Below are 13732 nucleotides of genomic sequence, written 5' to 3'. Positions count from 1 at the left end.
AGATGTGTTTGCTAGATACAGTAGCTAGCTAGATGGGGTTCTAGCTAGATCAATAGTTTTCTAGATAGCGAGATAAACCGATAACTTTTCTGAAACTAAACACGCATCGTAAATGAGGCGGTTTTCGACGTTCAAACGTCCATCTTTCTCATGTCTTTTGTTTACTCTCTCAGGATTCAAGTTTGTGTCGTTTCGCAGCTTCTAATTCAAGCATTATTCAGCCGGCGCTCGCCTCTCGAAGTCATGTGACTGGTCATGTGACAGCAGAACTATGCACAATGTGAGAAACGGGTGAAGGGGGTTGGCGGGGTCTTCCGAAGTGAAAGGCCGTTTCTGCCAAGGGCCCATGAAAGATGAATGACGCCCTGGCTGTATTTTTATCTGCAGGCCTGAGGACACATATGAACTGGAGCAGCATAAAAATTAAAAAAATTAAAAAATTAAAAGCACGCCGTCATTCCAGTACCTCCTTTATTAAGGAGATTATGTTCCGGCTCTCGCGCTTGAGTTGTCGGGTGTTATGAAAAAAGGGCGTTCATGCACTGAAGTGAATGAGTTTACTACAGTTTAGCCTACCACATCAAAGTAAAGCACCCAGCTGTGACTGCAGACACAGCTAATAAGATTCTGTTTGTATACTTTAGCGATTGGCGATGTCATGGTGATTTCGGTTGCAAATTTTTTTTCACAACATCCAAAGTATTTTTTTCCCCTTTTTTTTTTCAATTACGTAAATTTAATACACAATTTTCTCACTTTATCATGGCTAATCTGCTGTCTGTTTTACCCGAAAAAGGCCGAAAGATTTTCCAGTGAAATCCAGTGCATTTCCTGGCGAGATCACGAATTTCCAGTGGCGAAAAATGAAGCGAATCGCCGAAGCAAAACTTGAAAACGTAATCAGAAAATCGGAAAAAGTACCAAAAGTCTCACCTCGCATCGTACGTTTCTTTTGCCGTTTTTAAGTTTTCCGAACCGTAGTCTGATTATACGTCGCGAGACGAGAGGGAGGATGTATTTTTTTTGTATGATGTATGAATGTTTTCTTTTTTTGCATTTTGGACGACGTGTAGAGGAGACAGAAAAGAAAAACAAAGAAGAAAAGGTCCTTGACAAGTTGACAGCTCTGCTGAGGCCTGCACAAACCCATGGAGACAAAAGTGTGGAGAGGCAAACGAGGAAAGACAGTAAATCTTTCAAAAAAACGCGCGCGAGCAATCCAATGACGTGCGAGACAACAATGTGGCCTTTACAATGATTTGATGTCTCGCTTATGAAAAGATCGATCTGAATAAGGCTTTTGTCCAACAATAAGGACATTTACAGGGATGTTCCATTCCCTGATACTAAGTATCATTTAACACAGTGGCCTGTCTTTTGAATTTTAAGTATCTGTGGTTAGTATCGGCAATCTTGATGAGTACCGATACAGTACCTTTTAAATATGGCTGCTATTCGCAATACATGGTTTCTCCTATTCTCCTATCCTTAGATGTTTACTAAAATAACCAAAAAAAAAACATACTTAATCTTGCAGGGGTTTTTTTGTGCCTAAAACAATGCTTATTAAGGATTTTTAAAGAAAAATATTTCAACAAATTAAATATTTATCATTATAATAATATAATAATGAATTCAAAAACATGTATATGAATATGTATACAGTACTCTCTCTCTCTCTCTCTCATTATGTATATATATATATATATATATATATATATATATATATATATATATATATATATATATGTGTGTATATATATATATAAATATGTGTGTATATATATATATGCACACACCTTTATTCCTCCCTTTCTGATAATATAAGATAGGAGGCTAACTCACTAGCATGATAGCTATCTAGTAAGCTAGTTTTTTTCTTGTAATATTACACCTTGAAAAATATGCCTATTCTTTAAAGGTTTTCTTTCCCCTTTCCACAAATCCATTTCTGATTTTACCTGTCTCCCACCCACCTCTATATTATTCTATTTTTGCTCATATTAATACGCACCAATATGCTATACTTGTGTACACTGACAATAAAGGCTCAGAAAAAGTGTTGTGTACAAATAAGAATTCTAACTTACTTTTTTTATTTTCATATGTTTTCACCCATATATTGGATAAGATAATAAAAATAATCCACTATTATCATTTTATTGATTTCGGTAGTGCGTCTGTTTCCGTTCGTGGAGATTAGTGTCTGTTCCCTTTGTACTTGCCAAAACGATCCCGCGGCGTTCACGCAGTCTGTGACGGACAAGCAATGTTTATTTTAAGGAAAAGATTAAAAAAAACAACCACTTTTACTTGACAAGCCCAGTGAGTGAGGGCCTTAGATGGACTCGAGAAGGAAAGGGGGCGAATACCAGCTATTGTTGGAATGTCGTAGCAACGTGCGCCAGATTGGAAGGGGGAGGTGTGCGTGTGTAATAGCGGATTGGGTTCAACGGGGTCCTTCCACAGTCCAGTCCTGGCAACCTCTCTCATTTGTGTGTTTAAGTCTTGCTAACGTGTCATCTTTGCTGAAAATATGCCCCGCTTTGCCAGGAATACACGACATAAAATGGAATGTGCAGCGGCTAGCATAACACGCTACTAGCTTAACGTGTTGGAGCGCAAGCTCTTGGCTAATTAACTCGGGGCACCACAAGAGCGGTCGGGACTCGGGAAAGCCCGCCGCTCGTAAAGCGGGATGTGAAATGTCCTCATATGCTGGTTGATGAGAACACAAAGTTTTACTTCCCGCTAGTGCTTATAAATGTTGCAGTGATGCCGCGTGGAATCATGAAAGCGTCTTAGCTTGGACAGCAATTCCCTCTTTTTTTTTGTTTTTGTTTTGTTTTGCTTTTGGATGCATCTACTCTAAAAAAAAAGTCATCATGTTCCTATTTCTTAGCTTTGGGGAAGCTTTGTTAAGCCCTTACTCGCCACCAATCGTCTCTTTTCAACAGCTATCAACATTTATATATAGAAAACAATAGAAAAATTATACATGCTACGGTTAGTTAAGACTGTTCTTGTACCTTATGTCTGGATGAATCTTAGTTAAACCCTTACTGTCCATCAGTCGTCTCTTTTCCACAGCTATTTACATTTTGCTTCAAGAACTGGAAATAGTATAAGAATCACTCATGGTACCGCTAGTTCAGGCTGTGTACTTATCTCTGTATGGACTTTAGTTAGACCTTACTCACCACCAATCGTCTCTTTTCCAAAGGTATCTACAGGTTGTTTTTTTTTTTATGGAAAAAGAAGAAGCATACGTGCTACTGTTGGTTCAGATTGTCCCTGCATCTTAGCTCTGGATGGACCTCAGTTAAGCCCTTACTCGCCACCAATCGTCTCTTTTCAACAGCTATCAACATTTATATATAGAAAACAATAGAAAAATTATACATGCTACGGTTAGTTAAGACTGTTCTTGTACCTTATCTCTGGATGAATCTTAGTTAAACCCTTACTGTCCATCAATCGTCTCTTTTCCACAGCTATCTGACCTTACTTAAGCCCTTACTCACCACCAATCGGCTCTTTTTAACATCTATCGACCTTTTTCTTATTTGTATAAAAATAAATCATACATGCTACTCTTCATACTGTTTGTATACCTTCTCTACCTCTAGATGGACCTCATTTAACCCATTACTCACCACCAATCGGCTCTTTATAACATCTATCGACCTTTTTCTTATTCGTATAAAAATAAATCATACATGCTACTCTTCATACTGTTTGTATACCTTCTCTACCTCTAGATGGACCTCATTTAACCCATTACTCACCACCAATTGCCTATTTACATAGCTACAGGTATACTTTTTTGTTTTAAGAAGTGACAAAAATAAAGAAACTCATCTTAGCTTGCCTTAAAGATTACTTTAGTACCTAAAATTGAAGACGAGATATAAAAGTACCTGCATGTCACAACTTAAAAAAAAAAAAAAAAATGTAAAAATACGTCTTTGGGATTGAATGAGTTAACTGCGTTCTTGTGTGTGTCCTCAGGATCCCGCTGGCATCTTCGAGCTGGTGGAGCTGGTGGGAAATGGCACCTACGGCCAAGTTTACAAAGTAAGACCATGTTCTTTGTGTGTGTGTGTGTGTCGGGACCAGCTGCCCCAAAGGGGAAGTGTGCGATCGCCGCGCAGGAAGTGGCTGCGCTCAGCTGTTAGCGTGTCGCAACGTCGCGGCGCTTCAAATCTGCTGCGTGGATGAAAGTCATAGCTCGTTTACTGGCTGACTTTCAGCGCCCGTGCATTACCCAGAGTGCCGATGGCAACGGCCTGTTAGCGCGTGTCCTCGCTGTAACCTCATTGGCTGTCTCGTGCTGCACTGTAATTGCTGCGTGTCGTGAGTGCTAAGGTAATTGGTTTTCCCATATTCAATAGAAAATAGTTATATATAGTGCAGATTTTACCGCTGAAATCTGTTGGATCCCCGGCACTCGCGGTACTTGCTAATATTTGCGTGGTAAAAAAGATAGAATTGAAGACATGAATTAACGAGACATGAGCAAAAACCAACAGGAAATATTAACAAATATCACAGTAAAATGTATTCAAATAGAACGAATTTACATGTAGCATCCATCATCATCCTTTTCATATCGCAACCAATGATGTAACAGTCCATTTTTTTTTTGAAAAATCCATCATTTACTTTGACTGTTAGTTTGTTTAATTTCAACATATCTGTTTTGTTCCTCTTCTCGAGCTTCTGAAGCATTTCGTTTTTGCTTCTTTATTTTCTGGCACCTTGTTACTTGTTTGTGTCAATGCTGTTACATACATACACACACATACATAAATATGTATATATATATATATATATATATATATATATATATATATATAAAATTGTATAAATAATATTTATATATTTAATAAATATAAAAAATACATTTGCATACCTGCACATATATATATATATATATATATATATATATATATATATATATATATAGTGGCATTCCAGGAGACAAAAAAAAGAAAATCAAGCAGTGTATTTTGCAAACGCTGAGACGGATCGGTGTAGGCCACTGTAAGCCTTTAGAGGATCATCATCCTGCGAGCGGCTCAATCCGCCAGTGCGAGAAGACGAATTGACCTTCAGTCTGCTCGGTATTAGCCGAGCGGAACCATTTTTAGCGGCTTTGTGTGTGAGAAAAGGAATATAGTGGACTTAAGTAGCTCAGCGGAGATCATCGGAATGCGGCAACAGCCTGGAAACGTTAGGAGAAATGTTTTGCTTTTGATTACTGAATGAGCTCATTGTAAATAGATACGTCTGCTATGCATGGACCGACACTGTCCAAAAAGATATTTTTATATACTGAGATTTATATATATATATATATATATGAATCGTTTCAGTTCAGCCCCTTTGTTTTCCCGCGCGTGAACAGCGGCGGCTCGTAAACGCGCTCCGCATCTCTTTTTTCTTATCTTTGGTCGCCCGCCTCACAAACGTCTGATGTGAGATCATTTGAGCTTTCCATCCTCGCCCGGCCCTCCATCAATAAGTTATCACGTTATTTTTCTCTAGTCGAAACCTCCCTCGTGCGCCGTCGGGCCTGCGGCGGCTCGCAGTGTGAAACGTATAGAAACGGACGCGCGGATTCCTCCGGCTGCTCTAAAAGGCCCATAAATAGCCGACACGGCTAATGCTGAATAATTAAAGGCTCGCTCCGTCTTCCGCTCGCCCGCTCGTACGTTCTCATCTCGTTCCTGCCGCAACACCTCCTAGTGAGTCGATACCTCCTCTCAAGAAAGCGCAAATGTTTCGCCGTGGAATTGAGCTACTCGGAATTTGTCATACCATACGTTATTTGGAGTAATAAAGCCGTGCTGAATCGGAGGAATATGGATAGAAAGAATCTGATTTTTGAAGATGCAGATTTTTGAAGAAAATCATGCTCTTGTATTTTTTCCTGTATTTTTAAGAACAAAAAGGTTTTTTTCTTGTTCTTTGGAACACAGCTTTGAAAGAGCATGTTAGAATTTTTCTTTAAAAATGCATGTGTAAATAATATATATATAAAAATATATATGTGTGTGTGTAGGTATGCAAATTTTATATAATTTTATATATATTTTTATATATTTATTAAATATATATATATAATATGTGTGTGCAGGTATGCACATTTTATATAATTTTATATAATATTTTTTATATTTATTAAATTATATATATATATATATATATATTTTATATATATATATATACATATATTATATATATATATATATATATATATATATATATATATATATACTGTATATGCAGATGTGCAAGTTTTATATAATTTTATATAATATTTTTATATTTAATAGATATATAAATATTTATATAATATTTGTTATATTTATTAAATATATAAATATTTATACAATTTAATGTTTATGCTCATATTTACATATTTATTAAATATAATAATATTTTGCCATACTACTTGGAAAAACAGCTGTTTTTACAAAGAACTATTTTGAGGGGACCTTCTGATTTTTGAGAGGGGGAAAATGCGAAAAAAGGTCAATGCCTCAAAAGTGTGATAAATTTGTGGTAAAGGGTTTTACAGCCTTAAAACATATAACAGAAAAGAAAAAAAAACATAATGGAAAAAAAACACACCATATCCTGTATAATAAAAGAAAAACAAACAGAAAAATGTCTAAAAAAGAAAAAAACACGTACAGAAATTAAAAAAAAGAATCATGAATAAAAACAAACAAATAAAAAACATAATCCTTTTTTTTTTATACCCTGAGCTATAAAAAGACAAACGCTATATAACAAAAATACAATGCAATAATTATGGTGGAATGCGGATTCTTAGTTATTCTTTTGTGAACATATTCATTTCCTGTCTGGCTCAGTGGTTGGTCATGTACGAAATCTTCGACAAATTTGCTTGAACGTTCTCCCGATCCGTTTAGTAAGCGGTGCAAAACGCCTTGAGTGGTCGGCAACAGAAACTGTGGCGCCGCAAGACAACTTATTGATCGGCTAATTGATGAATTGCACAGCCCGCTCATTCCCGCGGGGAAAGTCATCTTTCTCCCTTGATGGCTCCCAGGGACGAGTGGCGAGCGCCACGCAGGCTACGTCGTTAGCCTAGCAGGAATGTTCTTGTTTTTTTAATTCTTCTTAGCAAGTCACATCGTCACTGATAAGGTATATTTGAAACAAAAACAGCTTGTTCTTATCCTACATGCATGCCAAGACAGTTAAAAAAAAAAATCTGATTGTTTTCAGAGGCAACTTGTTGAGTCGACTCTGCAAGCACTAGTGATACCGTATCACTAGACTTATAAGTATCGAACTTCACCGCATTTCCAGAAAAGTGTGCACTGTGAGGTGCACTAGTCTTTTCTAGACAATCCTCTTGAAAATGGTGACATATTTCCGAAATATCATAGGGATTTTATCATTTGGAGCCCTTAAAATGATACAGAAAGCAAGTGTGTTTGACCACCATGACGTTTGCGTTTAGAAAATCGCATTTTGAGAGCCATTTTGTAAAAATACAAAAGTTGACTCAACTCTGCAAGCTCAACTGATACCGTGTCATTCCCACAAAGGTAAAAAAAAAAAAAAAACACACGTTGCCTGTGAGTGATATTATTAATGGTTCTTGAAACCTGCTGTTTGAAAGTCATGTTTTTTGAGAGCTATCTTGTAAAATCCTGAAGTTGAGTCAACTCTGCAAGCACTAGTGATACCGTGTCATTTCCACAAAGGTCCACTGTGAGGCACATTATACTTCCCTAGACAATCCTCTTGAAAAATAGTGACATCTTTTCAAAATATCATAGGGATTTTATCGTTTCGAACGCTTAAAATGATATAGAAAGCAAGTTTGTGACGTTTGCGTTTTGAAAATCGCATTTTGAGAGCCATTTCGTCAAATACGAAAGTTGAGTCGACTCTGCAAGCACTAGTGATACCGTGTCATTTCCACAAAGGTCCAAAAATAAACACGCATTGCCTGTGAGTGAGATTATTAATGCTTCTTGAAACCTTGACTTTCCAACACCGCGGTAACCTGTCAAAACGGTTACGATTATCAGCCTCTTCACGTCTACCGCCACGGTGCGTTTTCCCGCCCCTCTGTGGCGTTTGCGCCGTTTTTCCCGCACGCGTGAGCACACGCTTGAATCGGCGGAGTCCTTAAGAATGAGCCCTGAACCGTGACCGAGGCGGATGCTGCTCGTTACCGTGGGAACGGCAGATGTGGCCGCGGCGCTGCGACACGCACCTGGCATTCATTAGCCTACATCCTCAGCGGCGCTCTTACCCAAGGCCACGCGCCCCACTTACCCACCATGCACCGCTGCTCTGCCGTCACCCGAGTCAATTAGCCGCGCCTGATGTCGATAAGCTCGCATCGCCTCTCTTGCGTTTCTATTTCCGCTGTGCGCACGCACGTTTGAATACATGGTGCGCAATAGAGCTGTCAAAATGAACTGATTAATCGTCAACTAATCGAGGAGGGGAAAGCCTTTGTTTTTGCCATGGGAAGTATAATTCCAATAAAATAAGGATTGGAATTTTTTATTTCAAGCACTTTGAGGCACATGGTTATTTTTTTCAGTTTTAGACTAACCTGTAACCTGTATAAATGCTGTAAAAGTAGTTGTTGAATGTTGATTTAAATTGATTTTTAATGTTAAAAATCATGTTTCAAGTATACAATTAATATATAGTTGTCCATTATTTTTTTATAAAAGGTTTTGACCAGCAACATCTACTTTACTTTGTTGGAGAAATTGTCGGTTTTTATTACATGCCCTCGGCACACCTGACAATTTAGCGACAGAAAATAGTCTAGCATTTAGGCCAGGGGTTGTTGCAGAGGAACATTTAATCCCAAGTGGGCAGAACCACAAAAAAATCATGGTATATAGTTATATAATTTAAGGTTTGTTGTTCTTTTTGATGCTGTCCCAAATAGTAAAAGTGTAACATCACTACTAATCATAAAAATTTAACATTACTATTAATCATAAAATAGTGAAAAAGTTTGTCATTAGTTGAAAAAAAATTCTGCACATTTTTATACTTTTCAAAATCATTTCGACGGCCGGATTAAACCCGTTTGCGAGCCAGAAACGGCCCGCGGCCCGTATGTTTTAACACCTAACATCTAAAAGCAGGTCTAAGTGGTCATGCAGTTGGCAAATTAATTTTGCTATTTTAATTTCTATAATAGTTATGACTTCAGTCCCGTTATTTGATCATCGCTACTATAACTTCTCCCGTGTATCGACCACGTCTTTTCCATACGCCGCATACAACGCTTCCAGCTCTTGTTTCTTCTCCCACTTGCCTCCAATCTTTAGCGTCGGGTAGCGAGTTGACCTCTTGCTTTGACCTCCGGCGCCACGGGAGCGTAACGCCAATGTGCTGAGTCCGCCCGCCACGCTCGGCCTGCTCGTCTTCTATTCACTTTCCACTCGTCATTTTTCTTTCGTTTTATTTTTTTACGCTCGGTCTGTCGACGTGGGCGTCGGCGAAAGCGTTTGTCGTTTTTCTTAAGACTTGCAGCAAGTGGATAAGTGGATGGGTCAGTTGCTAAGTGAGTGAATTAGAGAGCGAGTGCACTTGTGACCCAATCGGTGTAAACGACTCACCGATTCGGTACCTTGGTAGAACTACGCTGGGAAAATATGATCGTACTGTATCCTAAACCCGACACGGAAGTGTTTATAAGAATGACACCTCACATTTAGAGGGAAGTAGTCTACGCATTTTTGCGGGCATTTTGTCCGTTTTTAATAGTCCATCGTTCATCGGAAAAACGGGCATCCATCAAAAACACACCGGCGGACGGTTCGTAAGTCCGTCCATCTTTATCGAGTCTTAAATCCACAAGGTCCGAGTTGAAGTCCAAAATAAGATATGGATTTATTTCTGTTTTACATACAGCACCACCTAGTGGAGACGAAAAATTCCCCGCTTTACATTTTTTGTACTGCACCGCGCCCGTTGAAGGAATACAACTGAAAATTTAAGCACTGCTGGTTTTTCCCTCAGTGAAAGTGTTCGCATTTGCCATCGATCACGACTGAGCCAAAGTTCTTCGCCGAGACCTGAAATTAGCGCGTTTGGCTAGCAATTTTGCGTCCTCCGGCTTGGTAATTATCTTGTCAGGGTGCGAGCAAGCGGAGGCAGATAATTATAGACAAAACATGACATTTTCACTGGTGGGAATGGCTAAATAAATTTAGTATCCTTTTAACAAAAGTAAAATCATAAAAAGAAGAAAAATAGTAACGATATAGTCCACAAAATGGTGATAATTTAGCCACGATATTTGCGAGCTGAGTCATGATTGGTTGTTACCCAAACCCTTGATTGTTCGCTTAGGTATTAATTGTACTTGTAAAAAAATGAGCATATGACGCACAAGGAAATCGTAAATTGAGTTGTTGGTGCGTTTTTTTTTGTAAGAAGCTAAAGTTAAGAATGCGTGAGAATGAGTGTTGACAGCTCCTCCTGCAACTTTATTTCTCTGCTTATTTTTCCTTCAATAAAAGTTTGCCATTGCCGCCAAATCTCTGCTGAAACTAGAGATTAGCTCGTTTAGCTAGCAATTTTGCATTTGCAGACTTGCTAATTATCTTGTAGTCATATGAGCGGGCAGGGGCAGGTGATTTCTGATAAAATATTACAATTTTATTAGTGAGAATGGCTAAATAAGTTCAGAATTTTTCAACCAATGTACAATAACAAAATAAAAATTGTAACTTTTTTTTCAGTTTTAGATTAACTTGTACCCTGTATAAATGCTGTTAAAAGAAGTTAACAGTTGTTGAAAGTTGATTTAGATTGCTTTTTGTTGTAAATGTTTAAAAGGAGGTTTTAGGTATTTATAGATTTTCAATTTCTCGTCATGAAGGATGTATATAACTAAATAATAAACTAATGCTTCTTTTCTTTGTTTTGTCTTTAAGCACATTTTTTTGAACAACTTTTCAGTTGTCCATAATTTTTAATAAAAAGTATTGCACATGTTTTATGGAAAAATCTAATTTACTGTGTTTGGTAATTTGGCGTTTTTTTTTATTGCATGCCCTAGGTGCACCTGACAATTTGGTGACAGAAAGTAGCCTACTATTTAGACCAGAAGAGGCAAACTCATTTTAGCTTGCATAAAGGAAAATTTATTTCCAAGTGGGCAGTACCAATAAAAGCAACGCAACTTTTTCCACGTTCATTTTTCCTTCCGCGAAAGTGTAAACGTTTCCCATCGATCTGCACTGCGCCAAATCTCTTTGCCGTGACCTGAGATTAGCGCGTTTGGCTAGCAATTTTGCATCCGCCGACTCGCTAATTATCTTGTCGGAGCCCCGGCGGGCGTGGGCGGGGGGGGCAAAAAAATAAAAAGCGATTAGGCATCGCGAGTCGGTGACAGATTACACTTTCAAAAGGCTTTAGCAGATAACACACTCGACACATGCCGATTGTCCGGTTTTACACTGAGCCGCACGTGTAGCCATCAATAAAAAAAAAAAAAAAAAAGACGAAACCTCCGGAGCGCTCCGGTCTTCCTGCGAAATCTCTTCTTTTGTCACGGCTCTTCGTTTTGAAAGCGTCTCATCGCCATGAGGCGCCCGGGGCCGCCTCTTTGTGTTTCCTTGGCGCTATGAGATTGGAATGGAGGCCTTTGTCACTTTTATTTACCGCCTCACTGATTCCGCAGCAATGTGTGTTTGCGCGCGTGTGTTTGTGTTGTCCGGGAGATCGCAGGTGTCTTTAAGTGCGGCGAGGTGCGCTTGCCACTTTGATTGCCGCCTTATTTCTTTGCGTTGGGCCAGGCAGGACCGTGTTTTTGGGCCATTCGTTTGGCCAAAGTGGCCGTAATTCCCGCCACCTGCCGCGGAGCGTGATGGGAGCGAAGGTCAACGGAGTTCAGGATTGACGCCGCGGGGGGGCCGAGGCTGAAACATGGCCGTCGCATGGCCGTTACGCTCAGATTTTTTCTGGCCTGTTTTCGCGGGTGAAGGAAACCCAAAAAAGTCTTTTCTTAATGGTGCCATTTGAAATGTTGGTCTCGTTTTGTAGCAGAAGATCTGCGATGTGAGGGGGGGAAATGGCAATATTTTTATTGTTATCTCAGAATAAAGTGAGAAGTCAGAATTCGCTCACAATTCTGAATAAAGAAGAAAATTGGAAATTTTCAAAATTCTCACACTGTTCTGAGAATTGTGGGAAAAAGTCAGAATTCCGTGCATAAATTAATATAATATAATATAATATAATCGTCAGAATTATGTGTATTGTCAGGGATTTTACTTTATTTCATAGAACTGTGAAAAAATGTAAGTATTTTAACAGAAAAATTTCAAAGTTTCTGAGAATCGTCAAAATTCTTTTCTCTTCATAAATGTGGAAAATAAAGTCAGAGAATTCAGATATTCTTCTGAATTTTCTCAGGATTATAAGTGAAAGTTGTGAGGATTCAGAAGTCTGTTTTTATTTCTTTTTTTTCAGAATTCTGACTTCAACGTCTAATTTCTTACTCTTCTCATGCCGCTTTATTTTCAAAATTCTCAGAGAAAAGTGAGAATTGTGACTATACTGAGAATTCTGATGTCAGATCGTTTTTGTTTTTCAGAATTCTGACTCCAGTCAAAATTCTTAACTAGTCTCAGATCATTTTATTTTCAGATTTCTCAGGGAAAAATTGACAATGCTAACTAAAGTGAAAATTTTGAGAATGAGATTTTTGACTATTTTCAGAAGTCAGAATTTTTTTTCTTTACTCTCAAAATGATGATTTTAAACAATTCCGAGATAAAAATGAGAATCTAGCTCACCTTATTTGTTTCATTAGCCTTAATACAATTCTGCGGTGGCGAAAATTTTACGATTTTTAAGAAATATATAATTACTCAATTGATAATTTAAAAATATGACAGATTCATGATTTTTTTCAAATATATTTGCATCTCTATATGTAAAAAATATGCAGCTAGTCCATCACTACTGGGATTGGTATCGACCGATTTCTCACATCGATGATCATTATCAAAATCGTCAACATAATCGTTATCATTTGCTATTGCTAGCCATAGCAAGCTAACTTCCGCGGCACAATATCATAACCGCGAACAATTAGCAAGTCGTTACTGTTTAGCTAACGCCATTTATCCGATACAATACGCACCAGAATGCTAATCGTTCGCCGATACGCCGAGGTTGCCATGTCAACGCGCCCCGGGTTTACTTGCCGTTGAGCAAATTTGCTCTCATGTTTTTGTTTGTGTGCGTGGATTACCAGGATGGCTCAGATTAGGATTAAGATTAGGCCGTAACCCATTTCCCCTTCGTTACAGTAACTCGCCGACCGTTTAGCCAGCGCGAGCGTTCATTCATGATTTCTCCTTTTCTGGGTCATCGTGCGTAAACGCGGATCATAAGGGAGAAGCTTAACATATCAGGAGAATTCAGCGGGTTTCGAATTTTCTTTTGTTTTTTCTATCGCCTTTTCTACACTCGCCGGTTGGGAATGTTCAAATGTTTTATGATGGTGACTGACAGATGAATCGAAAATTATTTAGTTAGAACTGACTGCTGGTTTAATGCTCACGTGCATGCTAATGCTAACGGCTAACTTTGATGGACGGTTTTGAAAGCAATAAATAGAAACGGTGGCGCAGCACATGTAGACAGATGATAAAGCAATATTTAGAGGCGTATATTTTATATATATCGGCTA

At 38.4% G+C, this 13732-nt stretch overlaps 1 protein-coding gene across 15 annotated transcripts in view; it reads left to right on the top strand.

Moving 5' to 3' along the window:
• Nucleotides 1–13732, top strand: part of tnika (TRAF2 and NCK interacting kinase a) — a 52824-nt gene that overhangs the window by 7733 nt on the left and 31359 nt on the right. For all 15 annotated transcript variants that reach the window (XM_088432815.1, XM_088432819.1, XM_088432813.1 and 12 more), the window contains exon 2: nucleotides 4012–4077. In XM_088432815.1, the coding sequence (XP_088288941.1) occupies nucleotides 4012–4077 (66 nt within the window). The remainder of the gene's footprint in view (nucleotides 1–4011; nucleotides 4078–13732) is intronic.

The sequence above is a fragment of the Hippichthys cyanospilos genome, chromosome 14 (assembly GCF_059441005.1).
Source record: "Hippichthys cyanospilos isolate Australia breed blue-spotted pipefish chromosome 14, RoL_Hcya_1.0, whole genome shotgun sequence".
Taxonomy (NCBI): Eukaryota; Metazoa; Chordata; class Actinopteri; order Syngnathiformes; family Syngnathidae; genus Hippichthys; species Hippichthys cyanospilos.
This window is presented reverse-complemented; position numbering and strand designations above follow the sequence as displayed.